Raw genomic sequence first — 27,346 nt, forward strand, 5'->3', positions numbered from 1 at the left:
CCAGCCTTCCCCGTGACCCCACGGCACACGCAGTGAGGGGAGGGCTTCCCATGCTGACGGCCCAGATCCCACTCCCAAGGTGGCACAGCGACTGTTTGCAGAGAGAAGAAACGAGCCCCCCTGCTTTTGTGGTGCTCAGCTCCCCTGGGGAGACAGGGCTGACTTGCCCCGGGGAGGCAGCGAGTGAATGCACACTCGGGAGTGCGTGATTCACGCCCCGATTACAAAATACGGAGATTTTATTCTCCAGCACAAAAACATAAGGGGAGCTCGCTGCCTGTGCCTGCTCTGCACACACACACGCACACGCATCCCCTCCTGCCAGCGTGCACGCTCCCGTGAGCAGCCCCACGCTGCAGCCCATGCGTTTGCACCCACGCCCACAGCCGTCCTCCCTCTCCGCTCATGATTCACGTGGGGAGAGCAGCAGCAAGAGGAGATTTGTGAAGCTGCAGCGATGGGCAGAAGGATAAGTTGCTGCCTACACCCGTTCTGCTCGTGTGAAAACACACGTGCACCCCGCATGACCGCAGCCCTGGGGATGGATCCGGGCTCGTTGCCATGAGTGGGAGAGATGCCTCCCCCCCTGGCTGCCCCATGGCATGCCCTGAAGCTCCTCTGTGCTGCTCCTCCGGGGCAAACTCACCCTGGGGACATTGTCCGGCTTCCCTGGGAGCACGAAGGTGACGTGGGGGCAGCTCAGCCCGAGTTCACACACCCTGCCCCAACACACAGCGCATGCAGCCATCGGCTTCTCCCAGCCGGCTTGCAGGGACAATAACGCCCATCAGCTGCAGTCACGGCCCTGGGAGCTGCAGCCAAGGTCGAGCTCTCTTAATTAGCAGAGGTGCTCATTAAGACAGGCACATGCTCCATAAGCCTGCCCACCGCCGCTCTGCAGGGGGGCTTTGCAGGCGTGCCTGCTGCTTTGACCCTGGCGCTGCTTGCGAGTCCAGCCCAGCATCGGTTCAGGCGAGGGCACACCACAAACAACCCCCAAGCCCGACAGCCTCCCGCTGCAGGGACCCTCCAGGATCTCCCGAGCTCCGACTGTTGGGAAAGTTAGCCCCAACAGAGGAAATCCGGTCCTGAATGAAGCGGCGGCAGCTCCCGCGCAGCGAGGAAGATGAGGATGGATGAGAGGCAGGTCCAACCACGGCGCTGGGTCCCTTGTGAATCATTTTATTTTCACTGCTGCGGAGAGTAGGAGTGAAAATACCATTAAGTTGAAATCAGTCGAGAACTACATATGTCTCTAGATATATCTGTACAGTCTACCAGTATATATACACATTATATATAAATATATACATAGGGTCTCCGGGTTTAAGGTTGAAACCTGTCAAACCCAATAAAGCCCACTGGAGGAAGATTTGGAGATGAGACTTTAATCATGAGAAAACAAGCCTGAATTAGCACGGGGGTTTAATGAACCTTCCAGCGCTGGGAAGGGGGGAGCACCCAGCTCGCAGGGTCGCTGGTGTGTCCCCAGGCTGCGGGGAGCATCCCTGTCCCATTCCCGGGGAGCGGGACACAGTGCCCGTCCGTGCCCGTCTCGGAGAAGGGTCAGTTTTGGTGGCTGAACACAAAGGAGGTAACGGCTGGTTTCTTTGGTTTATTGCTTTAATGTTTATTTCAGTTGGATGTTTTTTTTCTCTCATGTTTGGCCTTAAAACTACATCCTGAGAATCAGGAAGAAAAAAAAAAGTATAACCACCCCTAAACCCAGACACCCTATATATGCGGGTACAGCTATCGAAGAGGGAAGCGATACATGTGAAAACAGGGAGAAGGGGGAATAAAAAATAGCTTTTCCAAAAGAGTAATTCTTCCCTTTTCTTTTTCTTTCCCTTTTTCTAAAAAAACAAGGCAAAACCAGTCATGTGTGTTTGGTTCAAGAAAGCAACAGAGAGTAAAACTTCCAGGAGATGGGAGTCAAGGCAGGAAGGCAGAAGGACTGAGAGCAGAGCGGAGATCTCACAGGTCAACCCAGCCCTGGCAGAGCCCGGGTTTACACCCACGTCAGCATCTGGCCCCAGGTACCTAAATACGAAAGCAAGTGTCCCGCTGGCATCGCTGCAAAGCAGCTGGCTCTGCTCTGCCCCCGGGGGGGGGGGGGGTCCCGTGCCCAGGGCAGGTCGCCAGCATCGGGGTCCCACAGGCTTTGGGTCCTGCCTACATCGGGGAGGCCAGGGTTTTTAGCTGGAAGCAGCGGAGCGCGGCCGATGCGCTGAGCCCTGCATCTCCGCAGCACGGGGCGGGGGGAGGATGCAGGATGCTGGGAGGGGGCTGCGGCACTGTGGACTGATGCTGCCGGGGGGGCCTGGGAAGGATGAAAGTCGGGGAGGGGGCTGCGGGAGGGGGCTGGTCTTGCAAAGGAGGGTGCGTGGTGTATTGCTGCGGGGAAGGTGCAACCCACGCGGGGTGCAGGAGAGCCCAGCTCCAGCTGCAGGGGCCGGGCACCCTCCCCACTCCCTCCTGCCAAATTCACACCACCACGAGGGAATAAGCCCCTCGGCCTCCAGAGCAATGCGGAGCCAAGGCCAAAGCCCCCCAGGAGGGCCCAGGCAGGAGAAGCGCATCCCTCGCCCGGGGCCCTGGGACGTGGCTCTGGCCACGAGGTGTCGTTGCCGGTCCTGCCGGTCAGCGCCAGACCCGGTCACCCTCCGCCTGCACGGATCCTGCTCCCCCAGCCACCCACCGCCGGTACACCCGGCTGGCATCACCCTGCGCCCCGAGGCTGCAGGGTGGCCATCCACACCAGCCCAGGGCATCCCTGCTCCACCTCCGTCACAGGGGATTTTTCCCCAGGGACATCGTGGGCTCTCTGGGTGCAGCCACCCGGAGCAATGGTATGACCCGAGTCCTGCAGCGAGGTGGCCCCTGGGCTCCCTCGTCAGCTCCATCCTGAGATGCCTCTGGCTTGGACCAAATCCAACCTCCTGAAACTCTGCTGGGTGGGAGGGGAGAGACAGAACCAGCTCCAGGACTGGCCTGGGTGAGGGCAGAGAAGGCAGGGCCCACAGGCAGGGAACTGGGGTGAGCATGGCAGCCACTCCGGGATGATGCTGCGACCTGGGATGGCTGCTGCGACGCGGTGCTGTCCTGCAGACAGCGGTCCCTAAGGATGCACATGCCACGCATGCCCACCGCCACTGCAGGGGAGGAAAGGGGGAAAGGCAAGAGGGATGGAGGCGGGGTGTGAGCAGAGGGAGAGGGAGGCAAAGAGGGTCCCACGTGTCAAACACCGACGGGGGTCGAGTCTCTGTGCAAAGCCAAGTCCTGGGAGAGACGCGCTGCCAGGCAGGGCTAGAAAACCACGGACTGCAGGAGGCGGAAACACATCATCAGGTCCAAGGGGATGGGGGGTTTCAGGAGGTTCCCGTCCAGCCGCAGGTACCGGAGCCGGGGCACGCTGTCCAGGTCGGAGGGGGAGAAGTCCTGGATGGACATCAGCGAGGTGGGGCAGATCTGTGTCCCGTTGATTTCTGCAGGGAGGAGAGGAAAAGCGGGATGCAGGTTAGAGGAGAGGGAAGACAGAGAGGGTGTTAGAGAACCCCCTCCCTGCCTGCCTGTCTGTTGAACCCCAAAATGGGGTTGCTTTGCTACCAAGAAGGAGAATCCCCAGCCTCTCCCAGAAGACGGTGTAGCCCCAGCAAGAGAAAAATCTTGCTTTTGTTCAGAAATGAAGTAGGTCACATTCAGCCAAAGTGTGGTGAGGGATGCAGTGTCATTTGAGAGAGAAAAGGGATTCTTTCAAACATGAAACCTGCCAAGCCAGCCCTAAGCCTTCAAAAATACATCAAGGAAACATGCTCCAGCACCTTTACGCTGAAGATAACGTCAATAACCAGCTCGTTGCTTACTTCTGGATTTCCACGTGTTTCTCCCCACCCCAGGGCCTGCATTACAGAAAATAAACCCGGGGATTCTTATGTCATTACCCAACTCCAGGGACTGAAATCTTATGAAAGCTGGGTAAAATAGGCAAAAAAAGAGCTGGGACATGATGTGCACGGCCACGAGGGCATCTCTCCATGGAAAGCCCTAGCAGGACCTGGGTACTGGTGCGTGTGAAGCCAGCAGCAGTCACCACCACCTTTGCCCCAAGGTCCTCCTTGGCTCCAGTTTGGTGTTGTCTAAATAAAATGCAGATTAACCAGCATTTGAACCAGACGTTCATCACTGCGTCATGATTCCCTGGGAAGCAACTCCGGCGACCACCTGAGAGAAGGGATGCGGCTTTGTGAGGGTTTTGTCCCTCTCCCTGGCATCACGTCCCGTAACGCTATTAGTGCTTGCCTGCAAAGAGCAGCTTTCTTGCTCGTCCCTTCCTGGCTCACGTTCAGTGCCCTGTTTGGGCAGGAGCCGGCCCGCTAAAGCTGCTCTGTGATTTTACAACAACCCCTCTTTGGCAGTGGACCACTCTTACGTATAAAGCCACGCACCATCACTGCACAATAAACACCGCAGCGTGGAAGTGCCTGTGTCACACCACTTGTGGGGACCAGCGTCCTGCCCGGCAGCTGCTTCACAAGGCAAGTAACGCCCTGTGTGGGTCCTGCAGCCCCCATGCACCCCACCGCAGCCAGAAATACAAGAGCCCAGCACGCTTTTCCCGGTGCACATGGAGGGTTTTTGGCAGGAGCGCCGCATTCTTGCTCCCCCGCGGATTACAAGGACAGCAGGTTGCTGGACCTCTAATACCAGAAACATCTGGGGTGACCAGGAATGGGTCTCTGTCTTCTTCTCAAATGCGCTAGCTATGTTTACACATTTCACAGGCCAGCACCTCTCCCATGAAATTGCAGTGCTTTGCCTGGAACGGTGTGAAACTGCCCCGGTTGGTTTGCCAAGGCAACCTCCATCACAGCCTTGTTCTCCCTGTTCCTTCCTTTGTGAGGCTCAGCTCGAGAGCTAAGCTGGGTTATTTCTAACCATCTTGACTGCGTATTTGGCATCTGTTCTTAAAATATGTGCACAGACTCTCCTTTTTAAATATCCCTATTTCTGAGCCCTGCTGGGGAAGTGACTATTTAGATGGCAGCTGGCCCCAAAGAAGAGCTGCCCATGACAACGAACAAGAAAAGCCCTGCAGCACCAGGGGGAATTTAGCTCTGCTCCTCAGCTACCACCCTGATCCTCAGACCATCCTTCCCCACATGCAAATCCATCCCCCTTAGGGCCTTGCTCACCTACAAAGAGCCCCCAGCTCATCTCACCACTGCATCCCCCTTTGAAGGGTTCACATCCCACCGGGTGAAAAACGACCTTTTTCAATGAAACACTTGCCATCCTCAAGCCCATCTTCTCCCCCACAGACCTCACCACAGCCTCCCGACCGGCCCGTGCAACTCACTTTCAATGGAGTTGTTATTCAGGTAGAGGTGCTCCAGCTTGGGGCTGATGAAAGGGACGTTGGTGAGCTTGTTGTGGGCCAGGTGCAACACCAGCAAGTTGGTGAGGTTGAAGGAGTTCTTGGGGAGCCCCTTGTCAGAGATCTGGTTGTAGTTGAGCCGGATGAATGCCAGGTTGGGGAACTCCTTGAAGTAGTCACTGGGGATGTCCTCAATGTTGTTCCTGTCCAGGAAGAGCTGGTGGATGGCACTGGGCACTCCGGGGGGCATTTTCCTCAGGATGTTGTGGGCAAGGTTGAGTTGCATGAGGTTCTTGAGTCCCTTGAAGGTGTTTTTGTTGAAGACCCCATCGCTTAGCTTGTTGTGGTGCAGATCCAAGAGCACCAGGTTCTCCAGCTTGCTGAAGACCCCAGCAGGGATCTTGGAGATCTGGTTCCTGCTCAGACGCAGCTGCTCCAGGTTGGGCGGCAGGAAGGCAGGCACCTCCTTGAGCTGGTTCTTCTCCATGTAGAGGAAGATGAGGTTTTCCAGCTTCTCCAGGACCCGCCTGTCCACCTTCCGGATGCGATTGTTGTCTAGGTTGACCCATTTCAGCTCCGTGGCATTCCTGAAGGACTCCTCCGGGAGGTCGTCGATGAAGTTGTTCTGGAGGTAGAGGTAGTGGATGCGGGACGGGATGATGGGGACCTTCCGCAGGTTGCGGCTGTCACAGTAGAGGGCAGAGGGGAAGTCTGGGGGGCAGTAGCATTCTCGGGGGCAGTCGGGGAAGATGGAGGGGGGACCCGGCGGCAGGGGTGGAGGCAGCTCTGTGGGCTCGACGGGCTCAACGAACTCGGGAGGCGGGCGGGTGGGTTTCCGGGGAGGCTTCCTCCGCTGCCCGCTCACCTCCGAGATCAGCACAAGAACAAGCGGGAGAAGCAATCTGAAGGCCACCTTCATGGTCCAGATGTTTCCCTGAGGGAGGCGACAAGAAGAGGTGGGTTAGGAAGCGCCCGATTTAGGTACCACATCATCTCCCATCTCCCTCATCACTGACAGGCAGGAATTTACCCCACATCCTTGCCAGTAACCTGCTATTTTCTCTCCTTCCCTTGGAAGTTATCTTTAAATCCAACCCCTCTCTAGAGCATGAGTCACTGAGATCCCCTCTCTCTGGCTCAGCTTTATGCCATGGCGGGGGGGGGGTGTTGGTGTTGGTGTTGGGTTTTTTTCATTCGGTTTGGGGTTTTTTCACATGCCACCCCCAGCACTGCCCCACTGAACTTGGCTCCCCCCCCGGGAGCCCTGACACCACTGTGCCCTCTCCCCGAAGGATGGATTGCCCCTTCGGAGACCGTGATGGATTAGGCTTAGTTTTGCACTTGAGCCAAAAAAATCAATGATTCAGTAGCAAATTGGCTGAGCAACAGTATCGGGATGCCAGTGGCAGTTAGTGGGGCAGCAAAGATGGATGGCCCTGTGCTTCAGGGACAAGGCTTTAATGCAGGACAGCCCATTTTCAAGGCCACGTGATAAAAAGGACATTTTCAAGACTACGCATGGGCAATACCAAAGGTGTTTGGCTATACGGCTCCCTGTGCTGCCCAAATAACTGATCCATCACCTCCAGTCCCACTGCAGGGTGCTGGGCTAGGCTGGTTATTTGGGGAGAGTCCCAGGAGAAGTGGGAGATCTGGAGTGATCAGGTGAGTTCTCTGCTTGCCCCGAGCCAGAGGGTTTCTCCTGGACACCAGCCCAACACCTTACACATACCACCCCTCCCTCTTCTCTGGGTCATTATCAAGCCCATGAAGGCTGCCTGTCCCATTTCTGCCCTCCCTGCTGCTGCCTGGAACAGCAGCAATCATCCTTGCAAGACTGTTGCTGGTAGCTCTCCAGCTGATGCCTTGGAGGATGGAGGGATCCAGCTTGTTGCAGACAAGCTCCCCAGAAAGCCCTGTGCAGAAGGTGCTTTGGATGCTCTGACACTCCCCGGGGCCAGCTGGAGCAGACCAGGCTGTGGGCTTCCTGGGCAGATACTCGGGGTGTTCGCCAGGCTTTTCCCGGCGGCATTTGTCACCCCAGCAGGAACACAGCCAAGCTGGATGCACGGTGAGGCAGATGGAGGAGCTCGGCAGAGGCAGGGTGGGAAAGAGAATCAAGTGAGATGAGACAGGGAGGAAGACGGGGAGAAAGATGAGGAGACTGAGAGGAAGATGGATCTCCTGGGGAAACGGAGTGTCTGTTGTGGGAGCCAGTGCTGCTGGGATTGGAGCGTGGGGCAGAAGGCTTTGGTGATGCTGGAGCCAGTGATGCTGATGCTGGAGAGAAATCAGGCTCTCCCGGCTCATTGCTGTCTCCCGTGCAACACGACAGAGTGGAGCTCACAGCTCGCTGGTGCACAGCACTGCCGTCACGGCCACAGGGGCCAGGGGCATCGGCGCCATGGGCACAGCCAGCCGGCTCGGCTCAGCTCAGCATGCCCGGCAGGAGCAGCAAACAGGCAGGGCTGAGCCGGGCACATCGCTTTTGCCTTTGGGCAGCAGCAGGGAAATGTCCCCAGCCTTCATCCGACCAGCAAGCAGCAGCACAAACCAACACTGCTGCGGTACCCTCCTGCCACGCCAACCTCCTTTAGCTTACAGCTTCCCACCGGGGTCCGCATCCCACCCAGGGATGTCCTTAGGGCCCCTCGATGGGCCACTGGTCCCAGGGCTGCGCCAGCCTGGCTCCCTTTGAAGCGATCCCACGCATTCCTGGGGCTCCAAGTAATTGACTTTCTCCAAGAAAAGATCCTGTTCTCACCCCCCGCTCCAGGCCCAGCCTGTTACTTTCCTTTTTGTCTCGCTCTGCTCCCATCTGGCTCTGTTTAACCCTACAAGCCTCACATGCCTGCTGTTTTCAATCAGAGCTCTGGCATCTCGCTGGGGGAAGGGAGGAACAGGGGGAGAGCAACGGGGCCCGAATGCTGCCAGATATTCAGCTCAGCAGTGCTGCAGTAAGTCCCCTTTGGGGATGTACGTGCGTGCTTCTGTGTTGTAAGAGTTCAGATTCAACGGCGGGCTGCAGAGAACATGCAAATTCGTGACAGGGAGCTGCTTTACGTGCAGTTCCCTCCCTGGCTCCGCAGCACCCCGCTCCTTTCCCAGCCACGTCCCTCCTTGCACGTGGCTCTCCCCCCACCTTGTCCCAGACCTTTCCTTGGGATTTTGCCTCCGCTCCAAAACTCAGACCTGGATTTTAACACCCACAACGCCTGGGGGAGCGGCAGGGGCTGAGGTCTGCATTTGGCCCGTTGCAGAGGGGAGGAGGCATCTGGGACGCGATATTTCAGCCAGTACATGCTGTGATCCGGGCATTTGGCTCCCTCCACTCGCAGGGCGATGCTCAGCTCAGGCCACCCGGCAGCCACCCCGGGCAATGTCACAGGGAGGGTGGGGGACAGGGCAGAGCTGCCACCCCGTTGGTCTCGGGAGCTGGCTGTGCTCTCAGCCCTTCCAGGAGCGACCTGGCCCTGCACAGCCTGCACCATCCCCTCCGCATGAGGCTTTAACGCTGCAGATGTTTAGGGACTCAGCGTATAGCAGAAATAGTCAGCGAGCCAGAAATTCAGGCTGGAGCGCGGCAGCATCATGTGGCATTTGTCAGCACAGAAGGAAAGTGTCAGGAGGCAGAGGCAGCCCCTTTTATCTGCAACCCACTGCCACGTCCCCACGGGGACTGCCACAGCCCCTCTGCCCATTGCTGCCGGGCAGAGCCAGCACTGCCACGACCCTCCTCTGCTGCCGGTCCCCACCAGCCTCTCCCTGCAAAGCTCCAGCTCCCTGCGGAGGCTCTGCCCGCCGCTCCCCAGCCTGCTCTGGGAAAGCAGGACCCACTTCCAAGCGATCTGCAGGAAACCAGCTCACAGCCAGCAGTCCCCGCAACAGCCTTGCATCCAGAATAACGGGGACACAACAAGCCTGAGGCCACCACAAGCTTTACAATTGCCTCCAACACGCTGGAAGGTTCAAAGCCAGCTCTCCCTGGACCCGACACAGTCGGCAGTCTGCTCTCCATCCAGTTTCATGCAGTTGAATTTACTGGCATGAATGCAAGAAGCCAGATTTCAAAATCCCACACCCTGATTCTGCACGAGCACTGGCTGCCGAATCGGCGGCTGGAGCCACGGCACAGCGCCTGCTCTGCAAATGCCTCCACTCAACCTCTCTCACCGCTCCCCGACAGACAGGACAGCTCGGATCCTGCGTACCCGCAAGGAATCCATGCAACTGGAATAAAGCTAAATCACGAAGCAATGAATGCATTCAGGAAACCAGGTGTGGAGAAAAGGCTCGATTCATGGACAAAAAGCAGTTCTGACACCTCCTGAGCTGCGAGCTGGGCTGACCAGCCTGGCCTGGGTGTAAGACCAAGGCACCCAACAGATGCCAGCCCAGGGCTTTTCCCAGAAAGAAGCAGCTGCTCCCTCAGTCATCCCATTACAATTGACAAAAATTCGGCACAACAGCTGGAAATTCCAGCCCCAAATGCCACTGGTGTGTGCTTTCCAAATAGTTTATCATCTTCGTTGCATCTCACCAACCCACAGCTCCCAAGCAGTGCTCGCTGCCAGCCCAGTGACTGGTGCCAAGGGCAAGCAAAAATCACAACCTCCGGGGCAAGAGTGAGCTATGTAAATGTCATGGGGGGGATTTGTCACGGGCAGAAGTCCCAACGCTCTCCCTTGGGTGCCTCCTGCCCTCCCCGCCTTCTCTTGCAGCAGTTAGACACGCAGAGAGCAGCAACTGGCTCTGGACGGCTATCACCGATGTATCTGGGACCCCTGCTCCTGTGGAGGGGCTGAGAGGGATAAAGGGAGCTTTTAACTTTGGGAGGAGAGGGGAAAGCCTAGATGGCTGGACCAGGGATCCTTTCCAGCCCGTTGCCCATAACCCTGCTAGCTCCCTTTACACCTTTCCCACTGGGACCCCCAATTCCCATCATCCCTGCAGCTCCCAGGCTGGAAAATGCCCCCACCCAGCCCGGGAACCTGCACGTTCGAGCAGAACAAGGAGGGCAAGCTAAAAATAACCGAAAGCAGCCAGCAAAGCTCCCTTGTTGGCTTCCCTCATGTCCAACCACCGCAACAGCCTGTTCGTGTCTCTGCAAGAGTCTGGGTCTGATCAGCTGTAACTGAAACAGGGAGCTCTTTATCCAGCGGCGCTGGAGGGCTGGGAATGCTGGAAAAGTGCTAAATACAGCGCAAGCCTGTCCTCCAAGGGGAGGGCAGACACGCTGTCACCCAGGCATCCTCAGGGTCCCCTGGGGAGCAGAGCCCTGATGCAACAACCCGCTCTTTTCGCCCGTTCCCAGCACTTTCCCAGCGAGAAGCGGAGCCGCAGGCAGCCTGCTTGGCTGGGGCCGGAGCCGGCACACTGCCGAGGCGGCCGCAGGGTCTCAGCCCCCGCCGCGTTTCTTCTTGCGGGGATAGTGCCATGGCCATGCAGGGGATGGGTGTCTCAGGAGACCCTGCCGGAGAGCAGCTCGGACACACTCCTGGGCTCTCGAGCAACACTTTTAGGCTCAGCCCGAGGACTGCAAGACATGGGGACGACAATGCACGGCTCCTATGTCCCTCTGTGTGCCAGGAGCATTTCCTCACTGTACCACAGTCACCAGACTCATTGCGAAAGGCTCGTCGCGTTCGCTGCTCTCTCCAGCAAACTCCTCCCGCAGCAGGGTCCATGGAAAGGCAGTCCTGGCAGAAAGCACCTTTCTGCTGCCTTCTCCGTGTCAGCAATTCCTCCTTCCTCCTCCTCCCTCACTGCATGTCCCGACCCTTCCCAGGGCTGCTCCCAGCTCAGCCCGCCCGCAGACTTCTCTGCCACACACGGTGGAACTGGCTAGGACACAGACAAAAGCAAATTGTGGGAGAAAATGTTGCCAAAGCGACTGCAGCCCGGCCCCCAAGCCTGCCCCCCACACACACCCTGCTCCCCTCCAAGCAGACACCTCGCCTTGGTCCCCCCGGCTCTGCTTTCTCTAAGGATAGGAAACTGCTCTGATGCCTTATCAGCTGCTGCTGCCTCATCCCTCCCCTCCAGCCTCTTCCCGAGGGCTGAGGAAACCTCCCACAGCTGCACTTTTATCTCTTCCCAGGTAAAAACACTCAGCCCCTCATCCCCCCGCTTCCCTGGGGAGCAGGGACACCCAGCACCCTGCATTTCTGCTCCACGCTGCCTGTCCCAGGCTGGACGAGAAAAGGGTGCTTCCCGGGAGGCAGCTCCGGGAGCTTGCAGGATGCCATCGGCCGAGCACCACATAAGGAAGGCCCACGATCGCAGGCTCCCAGGAAAGTTTCCAAGCCCTCATGTGTGACATGCTTTGCATTCAGCTGCCAAGGGGATGAATTTCCACTTTCTGCCCTGGAGATGCTTTTCCTAAAACTCTCAACCAGACAGGGAAGGGAGGGTTTGGGATGAGCCTCTTCTGCGCAACAAAGCCCTTTCCCCAGGACTTCAGCGAACATCGCTGCCCTGTTGCTTCCTCCCATCATCTTCTGCTGATGCCGGAGCAGAGACAAAGAGCTGGCTCCAAACGGGACCCACAGGGCAGCTCTCCCGTGGCAGGGTGCGGGGAGGGGGCTGCACCTCTCCGCCTGCCTGGAGCAGAGCTGGCTCAAATCCCGGCGATCGAGCCAGCAAAAGTGGTGTTACATGTCCTGGGAATAGTCTATGTGATCCAGGCACGGCTCTGCCTGCCGGGCAGGAGAGAAGGGCTTTACCACCTACATTTTGGGCAGAAAACCAACTTGCTGAAAAGTGCCGCTAAAGCACTGAGGTGCTGTTTGCCTGCTCTCTCCCACCTCGCTCTCAAAGCAGCGTGATGCTGGTCCCCTCCGCAGGGCAGGGAAACTCCCTGCTCCCCACTCCGGCACGGGGGTGAGGGACTGCGCACAGCCCCCCTCCCGCAGGAGCCGGACCCCGCAGCCCCCTCCCAGCCCCAGCCATTTCCCCAGCCCGTCTGTTGTACCCTGTGCCCAGCATAAGGCAGGCACGGTAACCCAATGTTACCAGAGGCTCCCTGGTAGCAATCCCGGCTCCGCAGGTATCCGCTCCCCTCGCAGCCTCTCCCCCTCCTTGCACGCTTTCCCTGCTGCTTTCCAAGGCAGGGGACTGTCCTGAGCATGGCTCGGGCTGTGCAGCCCCCCCCCCCAGCACCCCCAGCTCTGCCTCCCTGGCTGCAGAGCCAGAGCCAAACGTGCGTGGGGTTGTGAGCGTGTGAGAGCACAGGTCGGTGCGGGGTGGGAGACACAAGGGAGTCCTTGCTCAGCCCCGCAGAAAGCGCCTGGCAGTAGCTGCAACGCTATCATCACACACGGGACTTTCCTCTGACTTTGCAGCCTCAAGTTCCCCCCACCTCCACCCCAGCCTGCCCCGTGCCGAGAAAAACTCTTGCAACAAGAGAAAAGGAAACAAAGACCCCAGCTGCTGAAGAACAGAAAAAAAAGAGGAGAGAAAAAAAAAAAAGGAAGAGCAGATGCTGCTTTGCATGTAAGGGAGGCTGGAGAGGGCAGGAGCATCGTGGACCAGTGCAGCGTCCTGGGTCGGAGGATCAGGCAAGGCGAGAAGAGCCTGGGGGAAAGCACCGGCCCACAGCTTACCTGTGTGCACCTCTCCCTCCTCCTGCCTCTTATTAATCCCCAAAACAAGTTTCTCTCTGGCTGCGTCCCTCCTCCTCCTCCTCCTCCTCCTCCTCCTCTCGGCACCGCGGCTCCGCCACGAGTGAGCCTGGGCCGAGCGTGGGGGTTTTGTTCCTGGGAGCCGCTGGTCGAGGGTGGGTGGGAGCGCGGGAGGCGGAGGGCTGGGACGGAGGCACGATGACAACAATAACGTCTTTATCTGGCAGCCAAGCGCTGCGGGCTCTGCGGCGCACACATGGCCTGCCTGCCGGAGGGCTGGCGTTTAATAACAATTCCTTCTGCTGCGGAGGCTGCTCGGAGCCCGTGTTTAAAAACAAAGCTAATTAATAATTTAAATAAGCCCTTCCCTTGCCACGGCCCCTGTTTTCCAGGAGCGTGTGTTTGGGATGGCGCTTTCCAGCGACACGGCTGAAGCGCAACTGGGGTGCAAGAGTACGGGGGTTCGGCGTGGGTCACCAGCCAGCCTGTCCCCAGGGGTGTCCCACCTGGGTCCCCCATCTGCACAGAGTGACTTCCAGCTGCCCCCCCCCCACCCCTGCTGAAGGGAGCCAGCCCCGCGCTGGGGTCTCTGCTCCTGCCTGGCAGATGGCACCCCGTAAAACATGATGCAGGGTTCATTCGCTCCCAGCTGGTGATAAGCTTTAATTTAAATCCTAACGGCACTTAATAAAGAGAAGGGAGGGGAGCCACGGCGGTGCCATGCGGCCGAGCGGGCCACGGGCACAGGGACACTGGGTTTTGCATGGAGCCTCAGCCAGATCCCAGGCTGGAAAACCACTGTGCACCGAGGGGACGCGGCCGAGGGACCCCTGGGGCTCCCGGGTGCCTGCTGGGGCGGGCGCGCTCGTGGATGCTCAGGGGGGACAGTTCTGCTCCAAGGAGCTCAGAGGCAGCCTGGGACCTGTTGCGTATTCACAGCTCTCAGACACAGCCCAGGCGTGAGCAAGGAGTCCCGGGAGGCACAGCGGCCATGGGGATCTCCCTCTTTACAGGCATCCCTGCCCCGGGCATCCCTGGGACGTGGGGTTCAGGGGGCAGGGGGTCCTCTCCCTCCCTGCGAGCAGTCCTCTCTCCAAGCAAGCTGATCTGCAGCAGGGGCCAGGAAACCTGAGATGCTTTGGCTCATTGAAAATCCAGTCCAAACCCTACCGGAGGCTGGCAGCCATCCAGGCGGGTCCGATCCCGCACTCCCACACTCAGCTGGTGGTGGCTACCAACAGCGGGTTCAAACAGCCAAAATCAGAGCCTCCCCCAAAGTTCCCACCCACTGGACTCCCCCACTTTGCCCTGGGCTCCCCGCAACCCTTAAATATATTTGTTCCCAACATGGTGCCCTTCCCTTTACTCCTAAACCTATTATTAGGTTTACTCCTAAACCTAAAACTATTGCTGGTGAGTGCTGCTTGCTGACTGCCGGGAGCGGGATGGTCCGAGGGCACAGCCCTCGCCCTGCAGCGAGCTGGGGCACTCGGATGCCTAAAAACCAGCAGGTAGCTCGAGTGCAAGCCAGGAAAAGGAACGGAGGGAAACCACATCGGTATTTCACGTTGTTTAAACAAAGGGTCGAGATGGAGACATGTGTTTGCCAGCTGGAGAAGGATCAGAATCAATAGGGAAAGAACATGCTGTTTGGAGATTCATGCCAATTGCTTTAAAAACTAGTCAAAAGTGCCTGAATCCATGGGGACGTTTCACAGGGTTTTACCTTGCTATCTAACAGATATTCAGCTGAGCACTGAAAGGGGGAAACCGAGGCACCGAATGGGGCAATTGCTTGCACAAAAGTCACCCTGCAATGCCAACATGTAAAGGTTTCATATCCTAGACCTTATCCACCGTGCTGTCCGACCTGCGAAGCGGCTAACACAGCTCCCGTTGCTGCAAAGCATGAAAACCTTCAGCAAATCTGGTGAGTATAAAGTTTGCTCTCAGCCAACGGACTTTGTTTGTTGAATTTTCTTCCTGCAGGAATTTCTTTCAGTGTCCAAGTTTCGAATCCACCTTCAAAGACGTCCTTTTAAATTTTTAAGACGCAACAGGCTGCAGCCTTGAATGTGGCTCTGGGCACTGCGCGCTCGGTTTATTCTACGTCTGGAGCAGAATCTAGCCCCGCTCTTGCAGGCGAAGGGGATGATAGAGCGTGGCCATGGAGCAAACCTGCTCTCATGGCTCTTGTTGGCTTGGGGACATTCCAGTTTCAGTGCCCCTGCTGTGGGCTAGCAGCATCCCGGTCATCCCTGGTCCCCTGGTCCCTTCAGTTTATCCCCTTTCCCAGCCATGGCCTGTTTGTTCTGCAGAGGTTTGTAACAGAAATACCGCTTTGGTCTGGCGGAGGTAGGAGAGGAAATGTTTGAGCGTGAAAGCACCAGGAGACAGAGCCAGGGCTGCAAGAACGGCCTGTCTCGACCAAGGGCAACACAAGGGACAGCCGTTGAGTGGGTAAACATGGAGGAATGTGGTCCCCAGCAAGCCCGGAGGCTCCATCCTACCAGCCCATCAGGCACAGTGAGGTTTCGGCGCCCAGCCATGCCCCGGTCACTCCGACCATCCCGGCAGGGAGTCAACTGCAGCCATGCAGATGCCCCAAGGGAGGAAACACGGACAAAGGACAGCAGAGGGTTTAAGGAGGGGGATGTGAGAAAAAAAAAAAACCATTATAGCTGGTGACTTCAGTGTCTCCAGCTGGGAAATGTTAGACACAGCGAGCACCCGCGTCCCTCATCCTCCCTGTCCTCCCCATCCATCCCAGCCAGACCCCTCATGCACCACATCATGGTGCTCATGCGTGCACATAGCTCATATCAGGTGTCGTTAAAATAAGCATCCCCTTCCCCTGGCAGCACGTCCCACCCTGAACCTCATCACATTGATTTCCAACAGCGCAGCCTCCCTGGCCGTTTGCAGCTCTGGCTACTGCAGCGTCTCCGTTTCCCCCTGGCCAGGGGCAACACGGAGGGGACAGCCCTGGGGGACATTGCAGCATGCCAAGAGCTGGCGGTCCCAGCCCCAGGGGTTTCAAGAAGGGGAATTTTGCAGAGCAAAGCAGTACGGGAGGCTTCTCAAACAGAGCCGAGCAAAGGGCTGTCCTCAAACTAGGCTCGCCTTCCCCATACCGCAGCCCGGGCTCCTCAGGAATAGCAGCTTAAAATATTGATTTGGCTGAGGGAGATGCTTATTCTTTATGTTATCCCAGCATCAGCCACCCCATCCCAAGCTGAGCCTCCGCTGTGCTCGGTGCTGTACAAACACAGATGATTTACAGGGCAGTGGTTCTTTCTGATGGCCAGATCTTAAAACTCCCTTCGGAGAACTAAAAAATTTAATTTCAGAATGGGGGAGGGAAAAAAAGGCAGCAGGAAACCTGAGCTGCCCCTGCGGCCGCTTGGTCGGAGCAGCATGTGCTCTACGCAAAACGTCAAATCTCAGGCGTTTGGCAGCAAAGCCTCGCAAGCCAGCCGTGCTCTCCATCGGCAGCCACCGGTGTCGTGGGAAGGGGCCACTGAGCAGAGACAAGGGGAGCCCAGAGGTCCCCCCAAAATGATGGCTGGCAGTTTGGGATGCACCCATTCCCCTGGGACTGCGGTGGGAGGGTGCTGCGCTGCCCTTCGGGGGAGCCACGGCTCTCCAGGTCTCTGCATGCCTCCCCCACTGCAGGGTGTTGCCACTGGTGTTGGGTGGCCACTAGCCTGGAAAATTAATCTCAGCTTCCCCCAAACCTCGCCGGGAGCCGGGGACAGGCTCCTGCCCGTCCCAGCCCCCTCCGCCCCGGAGGGAGCACGCAGCAGCCTCTGCACGCAAGAGCCAGAGAGCTGGGAGAGTGTCACCATGAGCCTGGGAGAAACACTTGGCTCCCAGCAAAGCTCTGGAGCGGGAAGTGAGTGAAGGGGAAAAGTATGTTGCTTTGTAATGCATAGATCCCGCTCTCACGTTGCTGAGATACTGCATGATGTGCTTCCTCCCCACCCCGGCTGCATGTGGGGCAGGGGCAGAGCGTGCCTGCTCCATGCCCACGTTTCCATCTCCAGCAGAGATCTGGAAACACCTGGGAACGTGCTCCGTGAGTGTGGCTGCCGAGGGGACATGTGGAAGGTGCTTGAAGCCCCCCTTGAACAAAGCAGCCCCCAGCCCAAAGCACTCCAGCGGCACGAGGGCGTGCGGGTTCAGCTCGGCGCTTGGCCGGGGAGGGCGTTTGTGTCACTTTGGTCACCCCAGCACAGGGATCGCAGCACACAGCGAGCGAGGGAGGCGAGAGGAAGAGGAGGAGGAGGTGGCCTGCATCCCTTCCATGCAGATATGCTCATCCCAAATATCTGTCCCTTCTTCCCAGGCATGGCCTGGCCTCTCCATCCATCCCTGAGCATCTCACACTGCTTGAAGCAGGGAGCAAAACCCTCGTGGACCAGGACATGCAGCTTCACCAGCACAGACGGACAGAGACAGGGCCAGGCTGGAAAGAACAAGCTGCACTCGCTCCTGAGTAAGAAATGCAGCCGAAAAGGCAGCTGACCTCTGCCCCAGCCAGGTGTTTAAAAGAAAAGAGAGGAAAAACAAGAAATAACCCATTTTGAGCACAGCTGCTGCTTTGGTCATTAAACCTATGGGCAAATCTCCCCTGGAGAAGAGCCTCATGAGTTGAGTGCCCAAGCCCAGGCGCTGCGGCAGCCAGGGAAGGGTTAGGGAATGGAAAACGCCCGTGAGCCGCTCACCCTTGCTGGCTCCCGGTGCAGACGCAGTGGAGGAACGCGAACCCCAATGCAGCGCCTCAGCTTCCCGCCCGCAGCCGTAAACCCCTTTCTGCTCAGGTTTTGCCAGAGACGTGACACTGCGTGAGGAGCCAGCAAGCACCACGAGCCAGCCTGAATCAGGACGGTCCCAGCAGCTCCTGCCCCGGAGCCAGGCACGGCTGGCGGCCAGTCCTACCCCCCATCATGGTCTGAGCTGAGGATGCGGGGAGGGGAGAAAGGGGGATCTGCATCCCCCATCATCCACAGGGGAAACTGAGGCAGGAGGGAGCTCTGCGCTTGCAGGGCCAAGGAGCCAGCTGCCTTTTCTGTTTAGACAACCCATAGTATTTCCAGAGTCATGCAAAGCTTTTATTTTTATTCCTTTTCAGCCTTGGCACAGAGGGGCTGATGCACACATGCACACCAGTCTGAGCACTGGGCTGAGAGCGCTTGCATCCCAGCCCCAAGGGTTGTCTGCACCCCCTCGCCCACACCACTTACTGCCCACCCCTTCCCCAGCCTGATGGGACCCGCTCTATCACCTCTATCCTCCCAGTCCGCCCAGGAATGAGGCCAAACTGGAAGCAATGGTCTTCCCATAGGGAAGGAGCAATCTTTCCAAGAGGGGCTGAGACCCAGCAAACTCATTGCCGGGACAGCCTGGAGGAGCCTTGGTCCCTGCTAAGCGAAAGGCAAAGTGGAGGGCGAGGGCTGAAGCTCTCTGTGACAGGGACCAGCCCAGCAGTGGGGAATTGGTGTCGTGGCACACAGGGACCCCATCCCCGCTGCCTGTCACAGACAGGGTGACAGCAGGGCAGGCCCTGTCCCCAGGGGTGGCCGGAACGTGGCTGCCGGCTCCACTCGCTCTGTGCTATGGCCACCGAGCCCCCCAGCCCTCCCTGCATCCCCCCAGCCCCTTCCTACCCCACCTCCCATCTTCCGCGCTATTCTCGTGGCTGCTTTAAGCGCAGGGAGGGGATACAGAATTCATCAAACCTCACATTTCTCGGGGATTAAATCATCCGACTCACTTCTCCGAGGGAGAGAAGTCCAAAACCCCTTTTTTTTTTTCTTTTTTTTTTTTTTTTTCTCTTTCCCTGCAAGGCTGAGCAGCCGCTTATTAGCTCTTGGCAGCGGGGCCGAGGGCTGCCGAGCACATCAGCTCACGGCCGCAGCGCCGGGGGCTGAGCATCACCGCGGGGCCCTGGGAACCGCACCTGCGCAGGGCAGCGGTGCGGGAACCGGGGGCCCCTCCTTCCCCTGGGGTCCCCCCCCCAGCACGGCCCCTGCCCTCTCTGCCAGGCTGTAGCCCCCAAGCTCGGAGGCAGCAAAGCCCAGCGACACCCAGACTGGCTTCTCACACCACATGCCCCTGCACCCCCAGAGAAAACAGCCCCCCCGTTATTCCCCAGCTGGGCAGCTCCAGGCATGGTACAGAGATGCTATGAAAAGTCCTGTCTCTCTGCTCATGTAATATTAGGGCTGACATTTTAAATAAGCAAAGACAAAGTGATTCCAAGCTCCCCAGGGAGGCTCCCAGGGCTTCTGTTTCGCCATGGGGCTGATCTCTAGGAAGGGGTTACTTGCACCCTCCCCCAGTAATGCTGCTCGGAGGCCATGCCCCATCTGCTCATCCCAAAGCTGCCTCCACCATCCTGCCACCTACTTTGCAGAGAGGGAAACCGAGGCACATGCCCAGGGAACCGATTTGGGACTAAGAAGCACGCCTCCTGTGCCCACCCTCCCCCACAGTCTGCAAGAAACCCAGCAAGGCTCCAGCACATCCAACTCTCCCAGTACCGGCTGCTTTGCTCCAGGCCTTGGAAAGCAAGGATGTCCTCTCCCCACTCCTTATTAGCTCCAGCAGTTTGACCTGCCACTGCACCAGTGCCTATCTGTGCCGGGTTTAGCAGTTCACGCTGCGAACAAAATATTTTGGAGCTGAGCGAAGGAGTTTTCCTGGCTGGTGGTTTCCCTCACCCCAGCACGAAGCAGCAGCAGCGCCGCTGCCCCATGCCCAACGTGGCCGGGAGCGGGGGGAGCCCCTGCCAGCCCCCCGGAGCAGCCGGGGACAGGAGACGAGCTGGGGCCAGCACATCCATCACCTCCCAGCCAGGGGCTGCAGCTAGAGCAGGGCTGGGGTTGCCTTTGCTCCCCCACTGCCACCCGCGTTTGTTCCAGCCACAGACCCCTTAAACAGCGCCAGTCTGGGGACCTGCTTTGCACCCACTCTGCCCTTCTCGTGGCACGAGGACAGGGCACCAAGGGTGACCCCCCCATCCTGCCCCACACAGGGATGGGGCTGACAACTTCCTCCAGCCAGCAGCTCCCCGATGCCCCCCCCCAACACGGGGAAGGGACTGCCTGCACCCCAAGCCCCACGCACAGCCCTGCCTGCCCCACAAGGCTGATGGAGGGGGGAAAGAGCACACGCCATACCGCGGCCCCACGACTTCTCTGCGATGCTTTGCTCGCTTCTTGCTCTCTTGCAGCGCTTCGCAGATGGCCATGCGCTGGCACCCCGAGCTCTGCAGCTGGCTGCCCGCCAGCAGCCACACTTTATTTAGCTTTTAGCAAAAGAGAGGACAGCTTTCCCCTCCCCTCCTCGCTATTCACGCGGGACAAGAGGTAGCTGCAACCCCCCAGCATGTCTCCCACGGGCTCAGCCAGGCACAAGCACGCTTCAGACCACGCTGGCAGCAGGAATGGGGGGGGTACCATGCTGGAATGGCTTCCTCCAGCCACGACAGCACTTTCGATGGTGGAAGGGTTCTTGGTGTCAGCTCAGCAGTGGGAAGAGCTGCCAGTGTTGGTTAAAACAAGAACAAGGGGGTGATTCAATGAAACTCCGAATGAAGCGCAATGGAAACCATGAAAGTATATATTTTGAGCCGAACACACAATTAGCCGGTGGGACCCATCACCACAAGATGCCGCTCGGGCCAAGGGTTTAGTAGGGTTTTAAATAAATACATAATAAAATATGTGAAGGCCTGCCCACACGTAGGGAGTCCGGGGACATTGGGGTGGCAGGAGTCAATGAGGACAAAGACTTGGACAATCCAAAAGGCATCAGGAGTGCAGAAGAAAAGGAGTCACCAAGCTGCCGTGGACATCTGCCCTGCCTTCCTGGGTGACACACGTCTGTCACTGCTGGCCGGGGCTTGCTGTGCCCCTGGGAGCCCCTGCGGGGCTGGAAGCAGGGGGTGCCCACCATGCAGGTACCCCCTGAGCACTCCGGCTGCCCGGCCGCTGCAGCGGTGCCCCAAGCCGAGGGCCCCCATCACCTCCCTCGCACTGTCTGGGCTTCGCCGCCGAGCTGCTGTTTGCAATGGAAACACCTGAGTCGTGTCTAGTCCTCCCTTGGGTTTGGCCTTCATCCTTGCCTCCTCCTTCTGGTCCAGTATTTTTCCTCTCTGAAGGCAGGAGCCAGCCGGACACTTTCCTCGCATGACATCAGCCGCCTCGGGAGCCCGACTGCTTCTGCCCTTACACCGGGCAGGAGGCACCCACCACCATGGCTGGGGACAAGGCACAGCCCCAGGGGTCCTGGTCCATGGGGCTGCTCCCCCTTGGAGAAATGAATTGGGCTGCTGTGATTTAGGGCTAACGGACCTCTATGATAAAACCAGCCCTGTCCTGGCCAGCAGCCCCCACTGGAGAAGGCATGGTTGGGGAGACCCTTGCAATTGCTCTTTTCTGTTAATAAATATTCTCCTCCTGTGCAAGAGTGAAACATCATGGAGAAACTTCCACAGCAAGGTAATATAACAGTGCATTATCCTGATGGAAACACGACAGTGTTCCCTTCAACCACAGAAGCTCTTATAGCGAGCCTCTTGCCCGCTCAGCTGTCCCCAGGAAAACCCCAGCCTGGGGACAGTCACCTCCAAAAGCATTTCAACCACAGCTGCCAAAAGCATTTGAGATGTCCCGAGCTGGAGACAGAGCCGTATGCCTCGGGTGGGGAGATCTCCTACGTGGAGACCTCACTGAGCACGCGGCGCGTGAGCTGCCCCGGCAGCACGGGGTGGTGGTGGTCCCCAAGGTCCCCGCGCCGGTGTCCTCCTCCGTGCGTGCGTGACGGGGAGGCGAAACCAGAGAGCACAAACGGGCTGGAGGGACCCGGGATGATGGATGCACGGGTCTGATCTGGGGAGTAATCTCCATGGCCCCATTATATTATTGCATATTACAGCCGGTGCAGATCTGCCTGTATTGCTTGGCAGCATGTGAGTAGAAAACAGGCCTCTGTCAAAGCCCCAGAGATATTCAGAAACTGCTCCAAATATTACAGCTATAAATTCAGCTCATTTTTCTAACTGCTAAGAGCTGCCAGGGGCTTTGACTTAATCCATCTCTCCCTAACCTTTGTGCCAGACCCCTGCAGGCACCCGTCCCTCCGCAGCTCCTCGCCCGGGTCCTGCGTCACAGACCCCGGCTGCCCACGTCCTGCCCGGCTGGCAGAGCTGCCTGCCCCTGTCCCTGCCCCGGGCAGCATCCCACCCCACCGAGCTTCCATCCGTGCTTTCCCACACCCAGACACCCTCAGCCCCCAGGGTCTGCCCTCGCCCATCGCCCCTCCTGCTGAGTTACCCCCCTCCCTCCAGACCCCCGCCACGTTTGCAGTGGTGTTGGGGCTACTTGGACACGCTCAGGCTGCAGTGGCCGGTCCCCAACTCTTTCTGCCTCCTTTGATCTCACCACAAAACCAAAAACCATCTGCTCTGCCCAGCATCCTTTCTCCTTTGCAATCAAATGCTCCATTTTATCACCTCAGCCTCTTTCAAGGAATAAAGATCCCATGGGAAACAGGTCTCTTCCCTCCCCAGGAAACGCTTGGTGGGGTTTTCCCCCTTCCCTTCAAACAGCCCCTTCTTCCCTGAGCCGGGTTATTTCATTCTCACATTTGGCCATGCCTGAGCACCCGGGGTGCCCAGCCAGGAGCAGGGGGTGAATCCAGCCCTCTCCCCTCCCCTGCAGCAGGATGCACAGTGCTTGCAGGGAAGAGTTAACTCTTCCTTGCGGGCACTGCACATGGGTCATCTGTTGAGCAGGGAAACACGGGAGGCAGCATCAGATTTCTAAAACTATTCCAGGAGCGATCCTCCAAGGGCTGTATCCTCACCCCCCTCTCCCCATAAACACTTTCCTTCCACCCTGGGGAAGAGCAGGGCTGTAATTAGCCCGGGATCATCCTCAAGCTTGGTAGAGCTGGGAATCATCCAGAACATGGACTCATCACCCAGCCCTTCCCCTGGCTTCGTCTGGCCACTCATCACCCAGATATTTGAGGCTTGGTTGTGCAAAGAGCTCATTGTAAAAAGGGGTGGAGCAGCAATCTGTTCACTTGCTTGCAAGGGGAGGTGGGCACCTCATTTCACCCTGCATGGAGGGTTCAGCATCTCCCATGTAGAAGGAGCAGCACCAGGAACGTCGCCTTCAGGTCTGGGACACTGGGGCTCACCGGTCCCATTTCGGGGGCACAAGCTGGCAGCGCTCTGGCAGCAAAGGGGGAAAGTGGGAAGGGGTGCTGGGTAACGTCCCTCGGTTCTCTTCCTTCAGCCCCAGCCTTTGCCTCAAAACGGGGCAGCAGCTTCAGGGGGACAGAGGTTGGCCGAGCGCCCCAAGACCCCGCAGCTCCTGGCATGCATCGCCCCAGCGAGCCGAGCGCTGCGATAACTATCAAGTGCAGGTGAAATTGCATCCCTAAAAACAGTCTTGATTTCCCTACTGAAGGTAAAAATAGGAGTGAAATATTTTGATTGTATTGAAGGATAAAAAAAAGTTTCCTTCAACTCCGAGGGAGATTTTTCCAACAGTTCTGTTTTACGGGAAACGTCTTATTTTTGTTTTTGTATTATTTTGGAGTGGAAAAAAAAGCAGAATATGGGGCCTTTCCAGTGAAACTGAAACCCCTGGTCCTGTCCAGCTCCAGTCGCTGCTCTCACTCTCTTCTTCTTTTAAAGAGAGATCAACCAAGGCGCAGAAATGGAAAAGGCAATGCACTGGGAGAGGCTGCTGTGACGAGGTTTCTGCCTCTCCTGGCAGCACAGGAAATCTCATAATGAAAGTTGTCTTGGCGAAGATCCCAGCTTGGTTTAAACAAACTCCAGAGGCCCCGATAGTCAGGATTATCAATCACAGCTCAGGTCGGGCTTCAGGTTTGTTTTGCTGGCGATGGTTTTGCTCCAAGTCTGTTTCTGCATGGAGCCGGTCCAGTCATTGCACAAGCTTCAAGATAAACTCTTCACAAACCATGATGAAAATTGCAAGCAAAGGAGATGAAGGGAAACAGCAAATAAATCAAGCTCCTCCCGTATTTTCCACCTAGCCGAGCTCCATCCCTTATCGCCCTGTCTCTCCCCACTTGCTCCCAGCCCTTTCCAGCCATTCCCTGGCACAGCTCCACAGGCACAGCCTTTACATTGCCTCCTGCAGCTATTTTCCCTCCTTTGCTGGATTATCTTTCTCCTCTTTCCTTTCCTGATTTTCCAGGTGATCTGGGGTGAGAGGGAGCAGAAAGTTTCCTATGCTGGTGTCCCTCCGGACCTGCCCTTCCCGCTCTCGGAATAGGGGCGACAGGCTCCCATGCCCATCAGCATCTCAGGCTCTTTCTCCCTTTTTTCAGGCCAGGTTCAATGAGGGGCGAAGCCGTTCAGACACTCTCCAACCAAGTAGCTTGGCTCAGCAGCAACCTGGTTCCAATTATTCCTCCACACGGGTGTAAGGGAACAACAGCCCCAAGCCTGGGAGGGTTTAACCCCTTCGAGGAGGGAGAGCAGGGGAGGACGGGGGCTGTCTGGAGGCTGCACCCGAGCCCTCCATCCCCAGCAGGGCCAGGGATGTGGAAGGCGAAGTTGGGGCTGGGCTTAAACAGGGGGGTTTCTGGAGCTTTGCATGGAGAAACTGGAAAGGCAGATCCCACCACAGCCTCTTGGTCACTCCCTGGACCCAGCCAGCTCCAGGTAGCTCCCAAGGCTCTGGGGAGGGAGGAGAGGGGGCGAACAAGGTGCATTTGCAGGATTTGGGAGCCAGCACTGCAGGTGGCTGGAAGGGATGGACCTCATCCCTCCACCTCCATCCTCATCCCTCCATCTCTTCAGTCCTGGGGTCCCCATGCAAACCCACCATGCCCCGCAAAGCCCGGGGGGCACCTGGAGCCTTCCTTGCCTTGAAGAGGACGGGGGACTCCTGGCAGCCCCCTGCCACGCTTCTGCACGGGCAAGGAGCCAGAGCAGCCACCTCCCTGCATCTCGCCAGCGGTCTGCCAGCAGAGCCTGAGATCCAGGGGTTAAATCCCCAGGCTGGTGAGTCAGAAAATCTTTGATGCAGCCAGAAGGAGCTGAGTAATTTGTGTATCTGCAGAGGTCACATTGCCTCCTCTCTTTTTATGTCTGTTACTCACGCTGCTCCTTCCCACTCTCCCTCCGCAGCCTGGACTCTCCTCTTCTCTCTCTCAAACTCACCAGCTCTTTTTACTACTGTTGCTATTAATTACTGGTATTAGAGGAGCCCCTGGCAGCAGCTGCCCATCCCACTTGGTGCCGGTTCCCATCGAAGGCAGAGTGGCAGTCGGTGCCAGAGCCTTCGCAGCCGGTGCTCACCCCGCTCCTTTCATCTCCCTCGCTCCTCCCGGGATATCCATCGCTCTCTGCTCTGCAATTGCAGCTCAAGCCCGAATGGCAGCATTTCTATAGGAGAAACCCTGCTGTCGGCTCTGGATCTTATTTTCCGCAAAGTCACTTAACCCCTGAGTTACGAGCCTCGCAAGGCAGAGGGGCATGGCCTTTTGCATCGCTGCTTTCGAGCCCATCGCCTTGGCTGGGCATCGAGGCACACACCTGGGGCTCTCCTGCGCTCTCACAAGCCAAGTGACAAACAGCGACCACAGCAATTAACCACGGCAAAATCAGAAACGAGCTATAGTTAACAAGGCGCATCTTAAAGCGCGGCATCTCCCAAGTAACAGTTTCAATAATCCCAGGTTGCTACAAAGCACCAGGGCAGCCAGAAAGACTTCCCCGCATTTAATCAAATCACTTCATTAGGTTGTTTAATAAGCAAGGGAGCTCTGGGAACGCCGGGTTTCACTGCTCTCAAACAGCATTTGGAGAAGGAATTTATGGCAGAGCTATTAAGGCCCAATCAATCTGCCTTTAATCCTCCCACAGCCTCCACGCCGCATAAAGCTTCCCCACTCCCACTGCCCTGGGTGACATTTGGGCTGCCCCACGCAAGGAGATGCTTCCCCAGGAGCTGCCCAAAGGGATGGAGATGGTCCAGGCACATCGTTTAACCATCCCCACCACTGGCATCACCCCGGCTCTCACAGACCAGCAGCAGGGTCAGGGGGTTCTGCACATGAACCGGGGGTTCTGCACATGAACTGGGGGCTCCCCAGCACACAAGGGACTGGGCAGGAGAAGTGCTGAGCCCCGCTGGGTTCGTAGGGCAGTGGAAAGGGTGACACATCAGAAACCGCAGGAGTGGAACTGTGCAGCGCCTCATCTCGCGCACCCAAAGTTAATTGGGCTTTTGCCCAGGGGTGTCAGCACAAGAGCGGGTCCCCCCTGCTAGACCCCACAGCCAAGAGCTGAAATTATTTCCCTGTAGCATTTCGCCGCACTATTATTATTCATACTCCCTGCCTCTCATACTGCCTTTGCACTTCAGGACAGTTACAGCAATTTAGCAAAGACACAGTGACCGACGGGCAGCAATCATTACACCCCTGCGGCGCCAGCGAGGTGCCTTCGTGGCCCCGGGGCTGGGACGGGAGCCCAGGGACGGCACCCCGCAGCCGAAGGGAGCATTTTCAGCCTGGAGATTGCAATCCCAGCTGGTGCCCGTGGGATAAAGCGGCTGCAAGAGCCGCCAGCTGCGGCCAGAGACCCAGGTCAGCTCAACAGGCTCCTGCCAGCCTCCGCTCGTGGGTCTTACAGAGAGCTCGGCACTTGCTAAGCCCCAAGCGTTTCCAAAACCTGGCTGCTTGCTCAGCCGGGAGCTGAGCTGTTTGGACAATCTGGCTAGCAGGGATTAAAGCTGACAGAGCCCCTCTAGCCTCTTCCTAAAAGCAAGGGACACTTGAGCAGGCACCTCCTGAATGCCTTTCCCAGACCCGCTGCCCTGAGGAGCTCACAGCATCCGTGATGTGCTGCTGCCATTCCCCGGTCCCCTCCAGATGGATTTGCTTTGCATTTTCCGAATTGGGCCTTTGTGTTTCCTGCAGATTTTTCTAACCCCTCTGTCCTCTCTGGTATTTGCAAATCCTCCCAGTTCTGCATCCTTAGAGGATTTTGTGCATGTGTTATTTCCTCCCTCATCCAGAGCGCTCCTGAAGCCCAGTAAACACAGCCGGTCCCCGTGGACCACCACCGGACCTGCACTTTCAATCTTCTCTGACTTGCAGAGCCCTGAAAATCCTCAGATGAAGACACAAACATTTCCACAGCAAATTCAAGTCCATGAACCCCGAACATCTGCCGGCCACAGCTAAAAAACTCTGTGCAAGACACCAAACCCCACCTGATGCAGTTCACCACGGGCCCAAGCGTCCTCAGCTCCCAGCAGAGCACCAACACCCGGCATGGCGTGGAAAG

General features: G+C 57.7%; 1 protein-coding gene across 2 annotated transcripts; it reads right to left on the minus strand.

Annotated features, from left to right (window-relative positions):
* Positions 1 to 1,162: 1,162 nt before the first annotated feature.
* On the minus strand, positions 1,163 to 27,346 carry PRELP (proline and arginine rich end leucine rich repeat protein). Of its 2 annotated transcripts, none has more exons than XM_050911526.1 (3): positions 27,273 to 27,346; positions 5,360 to 6,311; positions 1,163 to 3,488 (listed from the first exon to the last, which is right to left on the minus strand). In XM_050911526.1, the coding sequence occupies exons 1-3, from the start codon at positions 27,333 to 27,335 to the stop codon at positions 3,310 to 3,312; spliced, it is 1,194 nt and encodes a 397-aa protein (XP_050767483.1). In that variant the 5' UTR covers positions 27,336 to 27,346; the 3' UTR covers positions 1,163 to 3,309. The 2 variants fall into 2 exon arrangements, with proteins under 2 accessions (XP_050767483.1, XP_050767484.1); XM_050911527.1 differs by lacking the exon at positions 27,273 to 27,346 and adding an exon at positions 12,982 to 13,110.

The sequence above is a fragment of the Gymnogyps californianus genome, chromosome 27, assembly GCF_018139145.2.
Source record: "Gymnogyps californianus isolate 813 chromosome 27, ASM1813914v2, whole genome shotgun sequence".
Lineage (NCBI taxonomy): Eukaryota > Metazoa > Chordata > Aves > Accipitriformes > Cathartidae > Gymnogyps > Gymnogyps californianus.